This window comes from Otolemur garnettii, unplaced genomic scaffold, assembly GCF_000181295.1.
Source record: "Otolemur garnettii isolate 467f Iridium unplaced genomic scaffold, OtoGar3 scaffold00031, whole genome shotgun sequence".
NCBI lineage: Eukaryota > Metazoa > Chordata > Mammalia > Primates > Galagidae > Otolemur > Otolemur garnettii.
The window spans coordinates 7,683,185-7,699,336 of NW_003852426.1; the positions used below are offsets into that span (position 1 = coordinate 7,683,185).

The following is a 16,152-nucleotide window of genomic DNA, read 5'->3' on the forward strand; positions in this document are numbered from 1 at the left end:
AAAGACACAGTTCTTAGGCTTGGTGCCCGTAGTTCAGTGGTTAGGGTGCCAGCCACATACACCGGGGCTGTGTGGGTTCAAACCCGGCTGAGGCCTGCTAAACAACAGTGACAACTACAACAAAAAAATAGCTAGGCATTATGGTGAGCACCTGTAGTCCCAGCTATTCGGGAAGCTGAGGCAAGAGAATTGCTTAAGTCCAAGAGTTTGAGGTTGCTGTGAGCTGTGGTGTCATGGCACTCTACTGAGGGTGATATAGTGAGACTCTGTCTCAAAAAAAAAAAAAAAGACACAGTTCTTACTTTTAATGAAGTCTAATTTACTTTTGCTTCCTATGCTTTTGATGTCATATCCAAGAAATCCTTGTCACATGCAATGCCATGAAGTCCTTACATTTTCTTCAAAGAGTTTTGTAGCTTTAGTTTTTATGTTTAGATCTTTGGTCCACTCTTTTTTTTTTTTTTTTGAGACAAAGTCTAACTTTGCAGCCCTTGGTAAAGTGCCCCCTGGCATCACAGGTCACAGCAACCTCAAACTTTGGGCTCAAAGCAGTTCTCTTGTCTCAGCCTCCCTGGTAGCTGGGACTATAGGTGTCAGACACAACACCTAGCTTTTTTTTTAGAGACAGGGGTCTCATTCCTGCCCAGGCTGGTCTCAAACTCCTGAGCTCAGGCAATCCACTCACCTGGGTCTCCCAGAGTGCTAGGATTATAGGCATGAGCCACTATGCCTGGCCCCTTTGGTCCACTTTGAGTATTTATTTTTATTTTATTATTTTTGAGATGGGTCTCACTCTGTTGTTCAGGCTGGAATGTAGTGGCCAATCATAGCTCATTGCAGCCTTATAAAACCTGGCTTTAAGCTATACTCATGTCTCAACCTCCCAAAGTTCTGGGATTATAGAGGTGAGGCACTACCATGCCTGGCTATTTTTGAGATCACGTGTAGTGAGTATAAGACGGAGTCAATCAGGCTAAGGCTGACATGACACAACCACCAGTCTGGGTGGTTTAGGAGTTCCATCTGAAATCAATTTCATAGATATGAAGATAAGATAAATAAGAGTGGGGAAATAGAGCAGACACAGACATCCCTACAATCTTCCTTAGCTATTTGTGAACTTAGATGCACTTTGAAACATAAAAACAATGAACCAACAGGCCAACCAAGGAATAGGTAATAGAGATAATAATCTTGAAAGAAACCTGGGAGGTAGTGATGCACCATGGAACAGGTATGATATTTATTTTGATAATGATTTTCTTTGGTTATTCTTTCGATTGTATATTTAACTTACTTACGTGTTGTTGATCACCTAAGTAGACTGTATTTTTCGTAAGCTTTGAAATTATCCCCTGTATAAGTTGTTGAAGTTTGTTACACAGGCAGAACTGTCTTGGAGAGGCTACTCTCACTGTTTTCTAGAATCCCAGCCTTCTGACAATTGAGGTTTGGTGGACCTATTCCCGTCTCTGCATCCTGGCTGACAGTGACAGGTGGCCTGACCCTCTTCATCTGGTAACATTTTGAATTAATTTTTTTTATTTTGTTATTATTTTTTAAAAATAATAGGAAGTTTTCCTTTAACTGGTATTTATGGGGGGTTTCATTTTAATTTTTAAGTCTATATGATAAAATAAGGATCCAAATTCATTCTTTTGCACACACATTTCCAGTTTTCCTAGTCTTCTTAAAAAGATTGTCCTCTGGGTGGCACCTGTGGCTCAAGGAGTAGGGCACCAGCCCCAGCCGAGTTCAAGCTCAGCCACAGCCAAAAACTGCAAAAAAAAAAAAAAAAAAAAAGATTGTCCTCCAGACTGAATGTTCCTGGTAACTTGTCTAAGCTCACTTAACCATGTAAGGTTTATTTGGGCTCTCTAGTCTTCTATTAGTCTAAATGTCCATCTATACCAGTGTCATACTATTTTAATTACTGTAGCTTTGTGGTGAGGTTAGGTTAGAAAGTGTAAGACTTTTGGTTTCAAAACCAGAAAGTGTAAGATTTGGTTTCAAAACCAAAGAAAAGACTTTTGTTCTTTTTCAAGATTGTTTTGACTATTTGGAATCCCTTTGAGATTACATATGAATTGTAGGATGGAATTTTCTGTTTCTACCAAAAAAAAAAAAATCATTGGGGGTGGTGTCCATAGCTCACTGGTTAGGGGGCTGGCCACATACACCCAGGCACGTGGGTTCAAACCCCGCTTGGGCCAGCTAAACAGCAATGACAACTGCAACAAAAAAATAGCTGGTGTTGTGGTGGGTGCCTGTAGTCCCAGCTACTTGGGAGGTTGAGGCAAGAGAATCACTTAAGCCCACGAGTTTGAGGTTGCTGTGAGCTGTGACGCTACAGTACTCTACTGAGGGTGACATAGTGAGACTCTGTCTCAAAAAAAAAATCGTTGGGATTTCACTGAATCTATAGATCGCTTTGGGCAATATTGACACCTTATCAATGAAGTCTTCTAATCCATGGATATGAGATGTCTTTCCATTTAGTTGTATCTTTAATTTCAGCAACATTTTGTAGTTTTCAGTCTACAAGTCTTTTGCCTCTTTGATTAAGTATACTGCTAAGAATTTTATGTTTTTTTTGTTGCTACTGTAAACGGAATTATTTTCCTAATTTCCCTTGGGGATTATTCATAATAGAAACAATTGATTTCTGTGTGTTGATTTTTTTTTTTTTTTTGAGACAGAATCTCACAGGGTCACTCTGGGAAGAGTGATATTGCAGCTCACAGCAACCTCAAACTCTTGGGTTTAAGTGATCCTCGGGCCTCAGCCTCCTAAGTAGCTGGGACTACAGGCGCCTGCCACAATGCCCAGCTATTTTTTAGAGACAGGGTCCTGTTCTGACTCAGGCTGGTCTTGAACCTATGAGCTCAGGCAATCCACCCGCTTCGGTCTTCCAAGTGCTGGGATTACAGGCATGAGCCACCGCACCTGGCCTGTGTGTTGATTTTGTAGCCTGCATCTTTGCTGAGTTTATTAGTTCTAATAGATTTTGTGTGTGCGTGGAAGTCCACTTTTGATTTTTCTTTTATTTTTACCTGGAGACCTGGTCAGGGACAAGTTCTCTTGTTATCTTCCAAAGTCAGTGGGTAGGCTTTTTCTAGTACCCCTGTCACTGAGGGTGCAGGCTTCCAAGATCCCAGATGTTCTCCAGAGTACTGGTTCCAGCTTCCGGCTTTGGCTCTGTAAGGACAAAGCCTAGGTCTAGGCTCTAGCTGTAGAGCCTGTTTCCCTTCCAATACCCTCCTCTCAGAGCTCCTGCTACATCCATCAGCTCACTCACCCTTCTGCTTTGCTGCATTCTTGAATTCAAAAACAGACACATTATATTTCTACATACACAGAGCACAAGGGGGCCCAGCATCCTAATTCCAAACAAGCACGTCAAGCACATACATTCAGCGAGGGGACATGGAAGCCAAAATTTTGTCCCTAGTGAAAAGCCCTATTCCAGAATACAGCTAGAGTGGGAAATGCTTTGACCCCTCCTCCCAGAAACAAGGATTGTGCCTCTCCATGGGCTGGGAGTCAGCCAAGGTCCAGGCCAGATGGGTGGTTATCTATTGTTACTGATCGGCTACTATGTGCCAGATCTCCTACTAGGCACTTACGTACATTATATCTCATTTAATCTTCCCTCCAGCCCTATGAAGAAAGTGCTATTATTGATAATGATTCATTCCATTGAGAAAGCTTCTGGAAACACAGATATAGGAAAGGACAAAACCAAGATTCAGATTTAGGTTGGTTCAACCTTCCAAAAGCCACTTATAACTTCTGTATCCCACCTGCCCAATTCTCTGGGGTTAGAGTCAATGTGATTTCCTTCCTCTTTTTTTTTTTTTTTTGAAAATAAGCCCCAGCTTTATTAACATAATAGCAACAGACAGTGTTTCAAATTCTTAGAAGGAAAGTAACATGAAAGCAATACAAGCCTAAATGCCCACATTTACCATTCTGGTAGCTCCCACCACACACTGAAGGCCCCCCAAGTACAGTTGCCATCAGAGCTGCCACAAGAACCTGTTTTCCCCTGTGTGTGCTTTACAGATTACACACTTGCCATCACATTTTTCACATAGTCTTCCAATGGCAACACCAGCCTGCTTGCGGCATAAGATCAAATCTGGATGATGTTTAGCCATAGCTCCAGGCCCGCCAGACCACCAGAAGCTTCAGGAACCTGGTTTCTTTCCTCTTATCTGTCCTCAACACTCATTGCATATGATCTGGGTGCAACCAGCTGTAGCTCTAGATGTTGACTGTGATTTTGCCCATTAAGGATCTGTCGGCTCAGCGCCTATAGCTCAACCGGCTAAGGCGCCAGCCACATACACCTAAGGTGGTGGGTTCGAATCCCCAGCCCGGACCCGCCAAAACAACAATGACGGCTGCAACCAAAAAATAGCCGGGCGTTGTGGTGGGCGCCTGTGGTCCCAGCTACTTGGGAGGGGGAGGCAGGAGACTCGCTTGAGCCCAGGAGTTGGAGGTTGCTGTGAGCTGTAATGCCACGGTACTCTACCCAGGGGGACAGCTTGAGGCTCTGTCTCAAAAAAAAAAAAAAAAAAAAAGGATCTGTCCACAACTCAAGAGGGTCTGTGGAACTCACACAGCTCTTGGCCTGAGCCTCGGTTACTGAGAGAAAAGGGGCTTTTGCCAAAGACTTCAAGGGGAGTGGACTCAACTCTGGTCAGGACCCAAGGCACCCAGCCCTCCCTGAGACATTGTGTGAGCCGGGCTGGGACTCCAGACACAGCCCCTACTGCCCCACCCCAGCCAGGGTGGTGCTTGTGTGGGAAGACTTTAAATCCAGCTGCCAGACCCCTGGACAAGCAGAAAGGGCTGGTCACCATGCACAGTTCCTGCAGTTTCCTTCTGCTTCTGCTGCTGCCACTGCTACTACTGGTGGCCACTACGGTCCCTGCTGGAGCCCTCAAAGATGATGAGAAACATATGCTGGTAGAGCTGCACAACCTCTACCGTTCCCAGGTGTCCCCACCAGCCTCAGATATGCTGCAAATGGTAAGTGTGGCTGGGACCCTCCTATACTGAGAATAAAGGGGTGCTGGGCAGTTGGCCACCAATCCCTCTCCCCACTCCAACCCCCTCCCACAAACCCTCACTGCCCATGCTGAAACTACTTTAAAATCTCAGAGACTCATCTCTTTGGTCTGTGCCTGAGTCTCTGAGTCCCGGCATTAATAATTCACAGGACCCTATAAGCAGCCCCATTATACAGATGAGGAAACTGAGGCTCAGAGGAACTTGCTTGGGGTCAAACAGCTAGGAGAATCAGAACTGGAAGTGTCAGTTTCCTACTCCAATGACCCTTCCCCAGCACTTCTTAAAATGCATGTGCCCTGGGAGGGGGAACATAGGAAGTTCTTAACACCCTCATGAAAACATTCTTTCAGATGCCTTCCAAAGAGGTCAGAAGAGGAAGCAGGGCAGCAGGGTGGGTCCAGGCATATGGGTTAGGAGGCAGGTACTAAAGAGGTAGGGTAAGAGAATGATCCAGAAGTAGAGAAGGCCCTGGATCACATAGTTCAAACTCTGTCTCAGTCACCTACAAGATCTGTGATTTGGGACAAGTCCTATGACCTTGCTGATCCTGTTTCTCATCTGTAAAACAAGGTCATAATTAGAGCTATATATATGTCAGTACAGATTGAATCTCACAGATATAATATTAAAGAAGGAATGAAATCTCAAAAAAATGCTCAATAGGGTATCTTTACATGAACTTTGAAGACATCTAAAATATTATTTATATGCTGATGAGAACAGCATGCAGACTTATAAAATGTACAGGTCCATACACACAGATGACAGAAGCCAGATTTGGGGCCAGTTACCTCTGCCACGGAGGGAGAGCTGTTTGATGCCAGGGTAAGGGGCAAGATGTCTACCCTCAAGATTAAAGGAGCTAAAGTGAGAAATTCACCACTTTCTTACCCTTCCTGAAGGCTGAACTAGTCTTCCCTCTCCAGCTCCCAGATGGCCTGGGAGATGAGTGAGAAGTGCCCACCAACTGGTGCCTCAGAGCAAAGTTGTGCTTAGGGAATGCAGCAGTGAGCCTAGGACCCAAGACCTAAATGCTACCTCAGGCTGTCTGATTTCCCTTCAAAGTCTTCTGTTTCCTGATGGAAATGCAGGGGTTGGCAATTCTTGCCCTGAAGGTCAGACAGGATGACTTGTGAAAAGAGACAGGCTTTACACATACCCCCAGCACTGCCATTCAGGGCCCTGTTGGCCTTGGCAATGAGGAAATGTCGATAGTGAATCAGGAGCCCCAGATGTCAACAGCACCTGAGATGTAGGACTTATAATTGGGCTCACAGTTCCTTCATCTGTAGATTGCTGGCTGAGACTGGGAGCTCCATAAGCTGGGAGCTCTTCTCCAAAAGAGCTTCATTTTGGGTTGGGGCAACATTCTGGGAAGCTGTTTGGATACTGAGGGATATGCTGCTGGCCAACAGGAGGGGATATAAAAAGGAAGGGAGAGAAGGCTGGGCAAGGATGCTGGACAAATCTGGGACAGGACTCAGGGTCACCTCAGTAGTGATAAGTGCAGACACTCTGAAGTCAAGTGGCCTGGGTTCAAATTTTGGCTTATTAGCTATGTGACTTGGCCGACTTACTTAACTTCTCTGTGCCTCAGTCTCCTCATCTGTAAAATGGGGGTGATAAAATTAGAACAACTCCCTTGTAGCTATGGTAGTTGTAGGATTAAATGAGTGAATAGGTATAAAACACATATTCAAGAACAGTGCCTGGTATACAGTAAGTGCTTAATAAGTGTCTGATTAACACAAAAGAGAAGAGGTATTCAGGGTAAAGCAGGTAAGGCTATCATGGACTCTTCCCTCTCAGCCTCCATATCTAATCATCACTAATTTTACCTTTCAGAAGGTTCAACTTTTCTTGTCCTGATAATCTTCTCCCCCCATCGGCACAACTCTGGTTCAGTCTTTCATTTTTGTACACAGGGACTCCTACAATAGCCCCTTCCCACTCCCCAGCCTCTGAATTCTGCTATCTCAATAATCCAACACTTGGGCCTGACCCTGCTCAAACTCCTTCAGTGGCTCCCTACTGCCTCAAGATAAAGCTCCAGCTCCTAACTGAGAAGACTCTGTGTGTTCTAGCCCCTGACTACCTCTCCAGCATCCTCTCCTGTTCATCCTTTATTCTTCAGTAACCTGATCGGCTTGTCTTTCCCCAGCCATAAATGCTGTTTTTTAGCTCCAGGCTCACATGTACCTTCTGACCAGGATGCCACTCCCCTCTACCTGGTTGATGCCTCATCTGTAACACTTAGCTTAATGGCGCCCTCAGGTTGGGCTAACTGGCCCTCCTTGATGCCCCTACCATACTTGTGGCAACTGTGTCTTTTAGCACACAGTGGCCCAACTCTTATGACAATGTGAACTTGGGCATCTTGGTTCTTGTTATTGGCCCAGCATTGGCACAGTACCCAGGACTGTTGAATGAATGAATGAATGGACTAGCTTCCAGATGGTGATCATGTGGCCAATGTGACGGGGGTGCCATGACTCTGGCAACTCCATGGCACACTCTGGATGACTGACTGAGAAGCCTTAAGACCCAAAGCAATGGCTCTCTAGTGGTGGGACTTTAGCATCTGGTCAGAATGGAAATCACAGCCAGGCAGACCCCTGTCTCAGTCATCAGTTGTTGACAAATATTTATTGAGCACTTACTCTGTCAGCACTGTGCCAGACACTGGGACACATCACTGCCCTAACCTGAAGGTGCTTATAGTCTAGCCTGGAGCCCCAAGGTTCATCCAAACACCCTGTCCTAGTCCCTAGCACCCTACACTTTCCCACTCCTAATATCCCAGTATCGCCAGAGCTGAGAGAACCCTGGAGACCAGGGATTTGGGACACAAACATCCAGAGAGGGAAAGGGACTCACTTGAGGTCACAGCACTGGGGCTATCCCAGCGGGGTGCTCCCATCCTCTTGCCAGGCAGCTGCTTTTGAAAGTCATGAGTGGGTGGGGAGTGGGTGTGGCTACACAGCCCCATCCCCTCAGGGTCACCCAAGATCTTGGCTTATAATGGACTGTCTGGCTCCAGCAGCTGGCTGGGCCCCTAGAGGGTGGAGCAAGATTACCACCAGGCCATCAGTTTCTAGGAGAAGCCAAGGACAAAGTTTAATGGGATCCAGGCCTCCCTCCTCAGTCCTTTGGGCCAGATGCCTTGTTAATCCCTCTTTCCACCCACACTCAGCCTATCCTCCCAGCCAGGGACACAGAACCTCAGAGGTCCCCTCACCTAAAATGCCCCCTCCCACGGTTTCACCTGAGGTCCCCACTGGAGAATGTTGCCACTGGGATCTGATTACTACTGAGTTACCAAGCCTTCAAAAATAGGCCCCTCAGTGAAGGGCCTACAACATTGTCATGTAGAAATACCTAATTTTCTTAAGGAAAGGGATATCAGCTGACAAAAGTTAAGAGCACATAGGAATAGCAGTTGGGAGGAGAGCCTGGAGAGGTAAAGGCATGGGCTGGGCTGTTCCAAGGGGAGACGAGGGTGCTAGTTCCCACATCACATTTATGGTAGAGGGGAGGGAAACGAGCTGAATAAAACACCTGGCCCTTCAATGTCTCACTGGACATCTTGTGCTTTTCACAGCAGTTCAAGCAGCCCTGGGAGGTAGGCAGGGGCGTCACTGCCCATCTTTTATATAAAAGACTATTACTAAAACGGTCACAAACACCATCCCACTCAATCTTCCCAGAATCCTGTGCAAGTTCAAAAAAGTTAAAACATTTTATCCAAAATGACACAGATGGTGACTGGTCCCGAGTTTGGTCAACTCCAAGGGATGTAGTGGCATCCTCCTACCTTCCCACAGAAGCTCACCTAGAGCAGAGATCTGCTCTAGGACATGGCTAAGAGTCACCCGGCTAAAGGGAAAGAGGGGGCAGGAGGAGGACAGTTTCCAGTCTCCAGAGGCCCCTAGGAACCCCTTGACCTTCTACTCTGATCCCCACGGAATCTGTGGGCAGCCCACCTCTCTCTCCCCTACCTGTCCTGCAGAGATGGGACGAGGAACTGGCCGCCTTTGCCAAAGCCTACGCACAGCAGTGCATATGGGGCCACAACAAGGAGCGCGGGCGGCGCGGCGAGAACCTGTTCGCCATCACCGACAAGGGCATGGACGTGCCTCTGGCCATGGAGGAGTGGCACCAGGAGCGCGAGCACTACAACTTCAGCGCCGCCACGTGCAACCAGGGCCAGATGTGCGGCCACTACACTCAGGTGCATGGCGGAGAGAACGGGCTGGGTGGGGCCACGTGCGCAGTGGGCAGGGCCGGGACGCGAGGGGCAGGGCGAATTCTTCCCTTCACCGCCCCAGCTGTCTTCTTTCAGGTAGGCGAGTGGTACTTAGATCCTGTATAAATCTTATCTTTCCACTGCAGTTAATGTGTTGTCTAGGTCTCTGAGAAGTCGGCTTCTCTACACACCTTTGAAAACCTAGGTTGCCTTTCCTGGCCTGATAATAGACATAGTTAGAAGTCACAGACACAGATTCAAGGACTGTAGTTATTGTCCTAGAGGTGATAGAACAATAGTCCCGAGCCCCTGGCCTAAGTTGTGCAGAGCTGTTTGCCACTGCGGCAGATGCTCCTAACGTCCGTCTCTTCTCTGTTGCTCTTGTAGTTAATTGTGGTGTCAAATTTGCTGCTTTGAAACTGCCAGGACTGATAATGCAAATAGACAATTTTCTTTAATTTTTCTTTTGCTTTTAAAAGCTATGTGTGGGCTCGGCGCCTGTGGCTCAGTCGGCTAAGGCGCCAGCCACATATACCTAAGGTGGCGGGTTCAAATCCAGCCCAGGCCAAACAACAATGACGGCTGCAACCAAAAAATGGCCGGGCGTTGTAGTGGGCGCCTGTAGTCCCAGCTACTTGGGAGGCAGAGGCAGGAGGCTCGCTTGAGCCCAGGAGTTGGAGGTTGCTGTGAGCTGTGATGCCACAGTACTCTACCCAGGGGGATAGCTTGAGGCTCTGTCTCAAAAAAATAAAATGAAATAAAATAAAAATAAAAGCTATGTGTGGACCAGGCACAGTGGCTCACGCCTGTAATCCCAGCACTCTGGAAGGCTAAGGTGGGTGGATTGCCTGAGCTCACAGCCTGAGCAAGAGCTAGACCCTTTTGTGGCGGGAGCCTGTAGTCCCAGCTACTGAGGAGGCTGAGGCAAGAGAATCACTTGAGTCCAAGAGTCTGCTATGAGCTGTTACACCACAGTACGCTACTGAGGGTGACAAAGTGAGACTCTGCCTCAAACTTAGACACAAAAAATACATTTTAATACATTTTTAATTTAATTTTTTAAAAAAGCTATGGGTAAAATAAGAGCAAATTGTCACTGAATGAAGATTTTCAGGAGCCTTTGGACAGCATTTCCTATCTCTCATGGTCACCTTTTGCTTGTAGAGAACCTGCAGCCTTGGGGCCACATGTGGCCGTCTGGATCCTTGAGTGTGATCTTTTGGATGAATCCAAATTTTACAGAACAAATTCTTTTAATAACGAGGTATGTTCTGTGAAGTTTAGATTCGGTTGAGGGGTCCCACTTGAGGATCTGGAGGGCCACATGTGGCCTTGAGGCTGCAGGTTCTCCACCCCTGCTTCTCCTTCCACATGCTTATTTGTTGTACAAACAATAACATGACAAACAATTAAAAGATAAATGAATCAATTATCTTCCCACCCACATCCACCAATTTCATTTTTCAATTTCTCTTTTGTGTGATATTTTTACTCTTAACCTTTAGGAAGGGAAATCGTAACAGCACCCACCCATGTCAGGAAGTTGTGAGGGCCTGGCACTCTCCCGGCTCCCTTCCCTCTGGACCCTGCTACCACTGCTTCCTCCCCTCCAGCATGCTTCACCTCAGTTTTCTGCAGCAAGGTTTAGGGTACATGCACTGTGGGGTCATTTCTGCCTGGAAGACGCTCAACAGTTGTACCTTGATTTGAGCACAGATTCCTGGGCAGATTGGGCCTGGAAATAGCAAGGGGAATTTTCTGGTCTCACCCCATGGTTGAGATTGTTTGAATTTTTAAGCTTTATACTTAAGACAGAAATCATTCTAGAAACAGCCAGAGCAGGTCCCTGATTATCTGTGATTCAGGGGAAGTTCCATGTCCAAAATGGTTTCCCCATTCCCTTTCTTGGACTTTTCCTGTTGCTGATATGTAAGAGTCTACGCTTTGAAATTCATTCCTTTAGATGTACCCTATGTTTAAAATGCAATGACCTCTAGGAAGAGCCCACAGGAAAAATTTATGAGGACATATCAGAGCCCTGGGAAGGTTTTGAGAGGGGAAGAAGGCCTAAGGCCTGCTGAAGTGGTATATGTGGTTGGCAGGGGAGAGCAGATTGCTCTGGACAAACTCTCCCTTTCTTCTATTCAATTTTGTCCTGAAGTTCCTTTGGGGAAGAACTAAAGAAATAAAATAAAAGAAAAATAAACATTTTGTCCTGAGACTGCATGTTCTCAGGGACTTGGATCTCACAAGCTATGGGGTGCTTCCTCCCCCCACTCACAGAAAGCTGATGTAGAGTGACACCAGGAAGGGGCTGTGCTACCCAGCACAGGGCTAAGCTGTGAGGTTTGCCCTCCTTCAGGTGGTTTGGGCCAAGACAGAAAGGATTGGCTGTGGTTCCCACTTCTGTGAGAAGCTCCAGGGTGTTGAGGAGACCAACATTCAATTACTGGTGTGCAACTATGAACCTCCGTAAGTTCTGGGGGAAGCCCTGGGAATGGGGAGGAGGCAGAAGTGGGCAGCGCAGCAGACCCCAAGGGGCACTTCCAGATTAGGTGTGTGTATGGGGGATGAAGATGGAAGCGGTCTCTCCCCCCAACATCCTTCTCACCTCCTGTAGGGGGAACGTGAAGGGGAAAAGGCCCTACCAGGAGGGGACTCCCTGCTCTCAGTGTCCCCCAGACTACCGCTGCGCGAATTCCCTCTGCGGTGAGTGAGGAGCAGAAAAGAGATGCGATGCCAACCGGGCAGGGAGGGTCCGGGCGGGTTGCGATGACCAGGGTAGCGGCTGGCTTTGCCCCTTTGCCGTCGGTATGCAAGCCACTTTGGAGTCTGTAATTCCAAGTCTCTTTAGCCCAGACCACTGCGGGAGGTGGGCGTGGCTAGACGGAAGGGCCCTTGGGCGTGGGCGTGGCCAGAAGGTTGCGAACGGGGCCTCGGAGAGGGTGGGCGGGCTAAGAGCAAGCTGTGGAAGTTCGACTGTAGAATTCCCTTGAGAGAGGAAGTGGGTGGGCAGAGGAAATTTGGACAAGGAGGTGGATAGAGGAGCAGTAAGTAACATTTATTATCCCTGATAATAAATTAGCGGTGGCAGAGGTATTGAGGGAATTGGACAGGGACTTGGAGGAGGTGTGCCCCATGTGGTTCAGTGTGGCCTGCAGTTCACCTGGCTTGTCCTGGGCTGGAAAAACTGAGGCCAAAACCTCACTGGAAGAAGGCAACTCGGCCTTGGCCTCAGCCTCAAGGTGGATAGAGGAGCAGTAAGTAACATTTATTATCCCTGAGGGACATCCGCTGGAGAGGTGTGTATTTGTATTTGGTCACCCCAGGTTGGCTGCAGTGGGATAAGGAATGTGAGGTCTTGCTTGCAGCACTAATGACCGTTCTTGACTATCTTACCAGAACCCATCAGAAGCTCGGAAGATGGTCAGGATTTGCCTAACCTGGTAACCAAGGCACCATCTTCCCTGGCAACTGTCTCTACAAAAATGAGTACTCCTTCTTCCGTAGCAACAGAGATTCCATCCTTCTTGGTAACAGAGGTCTCAAGCTCCCTGGCAACCAAGGCTCTGCCTGCTGTAGAAACCCAGGCCCCAACTTCTTTAGAAATGAAAGACCCCTCTTCCATGGCAACAGAGGCTCCATCTGTAACAGCAGAATCCCCTTCCATTTTGGCAACACACAGCCGGCTTTCCTTGGATAAGGAGCTGGTTAACTTTCCCAAATCAACCCATATTCCTATCCCCAAGTCAGCAGACAAAGAGACCAGCAAAACAAGGGCACCCTCCATGAGCCCAGAGAAATTTCTGCACCCCAAGATGTTCCTAACAGGGAAGCCCCTATACCATGCCCAGGAAAAGGCTGAGGCTGAGGCCAAGGCTGAGTTGCCTTCTTCCAGTGAGGTTTTGGCCTCAGTTTTTCCAGCCCAGGACAAGCCAGGTGAACTGCAGGCCACACTGAACCACATGGGGCACACCTCCTCCAACTCCCTGTCCAATTCCCCCAATACCTCTGCCACTGCTAATGCCATCGGTGGGCGTACCTTGGCCCTGCAGTCATCCTTGCCAGGTAAGGCATGTAGCATCTGCCCTACCGTCCCTCCTGGGCCTAGCATGTCGACATCCTGCCCTCGGCATAGGTAGTATGAGCCTGGAGTGGCATGTACCCTCTGACTAGGAGCTTCCTCCCTGGCTGCTGCCCACCCCCTGTGCATGATGGGGGTGAGTGGGAGGTTAGGCGTGGCTATTTTCAGACTGAGGCAAAGCCTCTCCTTTCCCACAGGTGCTGAGGGCCCTGAGAAGCCTGGCGTTAAGTCGTCGGGGCTGAACTTGGGCTCTGGTCATGTGTGGGGCCCTCAACTGGGACTACTGCTATTGCCTCCCCTGATTTTGGCTGGAATCTTCTGAAGAGGACATGACTCAAAGGCAAGGTCTGGTGCGGGGACCCCAGCCTCATGCCCCTTCTGGATTGTCTTTCTCCAAGTGAGAGCACAGCTTTCCGGGCAGGTTCTGCTCTGTGACCCAGCAGTCCCCTTCATCCTTGCTTCTATCGAGACTTTAGGCTTGCACTGGTTTCCTTCAGGGCCAACCCTTGGTGCTACCCCAGGAGTGCCTCTGTCTCTGGGGAGCTCAGCCCTCAGCCAGAGGCAGCTTGTTCTCAGTAGGATGCCTGTGGCCATGTGTTCCTGGTCTCCCAGAGACAGAGGATCTTAGGCTTCCCAGGAACCCCTTGGCCCTTCCTAGCACTGGCCTCTTCCTTGAGCCATCTCAGTTCAGGGCTGTCCCCAGAAGTGCCTCTTGCCTTCCCAGGGTGAAGACATCAGCTGTCCTGCTGCCATCTTCCCCACCCTATCCCAACCCCTCAAACAAGATGCGTGTTGGCTTAAGGCCCGCTGCAAGGGAAAGGATGCAAGGCATGTGCTTCAACCACAGCATCCTGGAGGCACAAGGCCTGGCTGGGGGCCAGCCGCCTGCCCGATGACTGCACATCTGATTGCATACTGGGCCCACATCTCCTATCCTTCCCACCTAAGCCCTGGAGGTGGGACATGGGGATTCTGGGACATTCACTGCCTGCCTGGCCTGGGTCTCTCCCTGAGTGCCTGTGTAGCTGGGGAGGGGGGTTATAATGGGTAGATGAAGGACAAGGCCCATTCAAGTGGGGGCTCTCTGGGTGGGGGTTCAGGGAGGGAAGGGAAGCAACCCTTGACTCTTGAATAAAAGTTTGTCTGAGAGTACTAAGTCTCAGTGCTGGTGAGGGGCAGGAGGCGTGGATTCTTCAGGGGGCTCTGAAGAGGCTCAACTCTTACCAACTGTTATCTTCTCTTTCACATCCTTCTCCTCCAAAGCACTCCATTTAGTGTCTTCTCTTTGGGGCACCCTTTCTTCCTTTCCTGTAGTTTACTCCACCCCCAAATCACAAGTGGCCAAGAATGAGGAGAGAGTTGAGAGCCAAGGGTCCTGGGCTGACTCTCCCAGCTTCAGGAGTCCCCAGGGGGACCTGAGTGGGATTAGGGGCCCAAGATCATGATGTGGCATATGACCAAGGGATGCTGATGCCCAGGCCTGTCCGGGACACCATGGTCAGAATTTACCAGAGGTAAGGCTTTGTCAACCCTGGATGCTTGGCAGAGTCCCAAGGAATAGGAAAGCACAAGTGTATGGGAAAGATAAGGGGATCAATAGGCCAAGCATGGTGGCTTATGCCTGTAAATCCTAGCACTCTGGGAGGCCAATGTGGGTGGATTGCCTGAGCTCAGGAGTTCAAGACCATCCTGAGCAAGAGCAAGACCCCCTCTCTATTATAAATAGAAAAAAAAAAAAAAAAGCCAGGCCTTGTGGTGGGTGCCTATAGTCCCAGCTACTCGGGAGGCTGAGGCAGGAGGATGTCTTGAGCCCAGGAGTTTGAGGTTGCTGTGAGCTATGATACCACAGCACTCTACCCAGGGTGACAGAGTAAGACTCTGTCTCAAAAAAATAAGTGTAACTCAGACAGGTATGGTGGCTCTACCTATAATCTTAGCACTTTGGGGAGCCAAAGTAGGAGGATCATTTGAAGCCAAGAGTTCAAGGCCACCCTGAGCAGGAGTGGTGGCATGTCCCTGTAGTAGTCCCAGCTACATGGGAGGCTGAGGCAGAAGGATCACTTGAGTCCAAAGCTGCAGTGAAATATGATGATGACACCACACTGTAGCACTTTGGGCAAAAAAGTGAGACCCTGTTTCAAAACAAAAACAAGAACAAAAAATCCCAAAGTATGTGACTCAATGGTTAATTTGTGTAGCCATCACCTAATCAATTTCAGATCATTTTCTTCACCTCCCCCCAAAAAAACCTCCCCAGTAGCAGTCGTTCCCTATTCCCCTCAACTCCCCTAGGTCCCCTATCTAAATGGATTTGTCTATTCTCAACATTCCACATTTTTTTTTTTTTTTGAGACAGGAGATCTGTTGCCCAGACTGCAGTGGCATGATCATAGCTCATTACAATCTTATACTCCTAAGCTCAAGCAATCCTTCCACTTTTGCCTCCTAAGTAGCTGAGACTACAAGGCTGCACCACCACACCCAGGTAATTTTTTTTTTTTTTAGAGATGGGGTCTTGCTATGTTGCCCAGGCTGATCTTGAATTTCTGGCTTCAAGGCAATTCTCCCACCTTGGCTGGTATTATAGGCTCCATATAAATTCTTGACAAATTGCATATGTAGTCTTTAGTGACTGTTTCTTTTATGTAGCATATTTTCAAGGTTCATCTGTGTTGTAGCATGGATCTGAACTTTGTTTTAATTGCCAAGTAACATTCCATCTTATAGAATGTTTTTTTTTTTT

At 48.1% G+C, this 16,152-nt stretch overlaps 1 protein-coding gene across 1 annotated transcript; it reads left to right on the forward strand.

The window, feature by feature from the left end:
- Positions 1-4,787: 4,787 nt before the first annotated feature.
- PI16 (peptidase inhibitor 16) lies at positions 4,788-13,909 on the forward strand. Its single transcript, XM_012804795.1, has 6 exons — positions 4,788-5,037; positions 9,089-9,310; positions 11,688-11,797; positions 11,946-12,034; positions 12,728-13,393; positions 13,607-13,909. The coding sequence occupies exons 1-6, from the start codon at positions 4,867-4,869 to the stop codon at positions 13,729-13,731; spliced, it is 1,383 nt and encodes a 460-aa protein (XP_012660249.1). The 5' UTR covers positions 4,788-4,866; the 3' UTR covers positions 13,732-13,909.
- Positions 13,910-16,152: the final 2,243 nt, after the last annotated feature.

Excerpts from the sequence above, each read along its gene's own strand:
- PI16 (XM_012804795.1), top strand. The coding sequence starts at position 4,867 with ATGCACAGTTCCTGCAGTTTCCTTCTGCTTCTGCTGCTGCCACTGCTA. Across the intron at positions 5,038-9,088 it reads CCTCAGATATGCTGCAAATG|AGATGGGACGAGGAACTGGC; the intron begins GTAAGTGTGGCT and ends CCTGTCCTGCAG. Across the intron at positions 12,035-12,727 it reads CTGCGCGAATTCCCTCTGCG|AACCCATCAGAAGCTCGGAA; the intron begins GTGAGTGAGGAG and ends CTATCTTACCAG.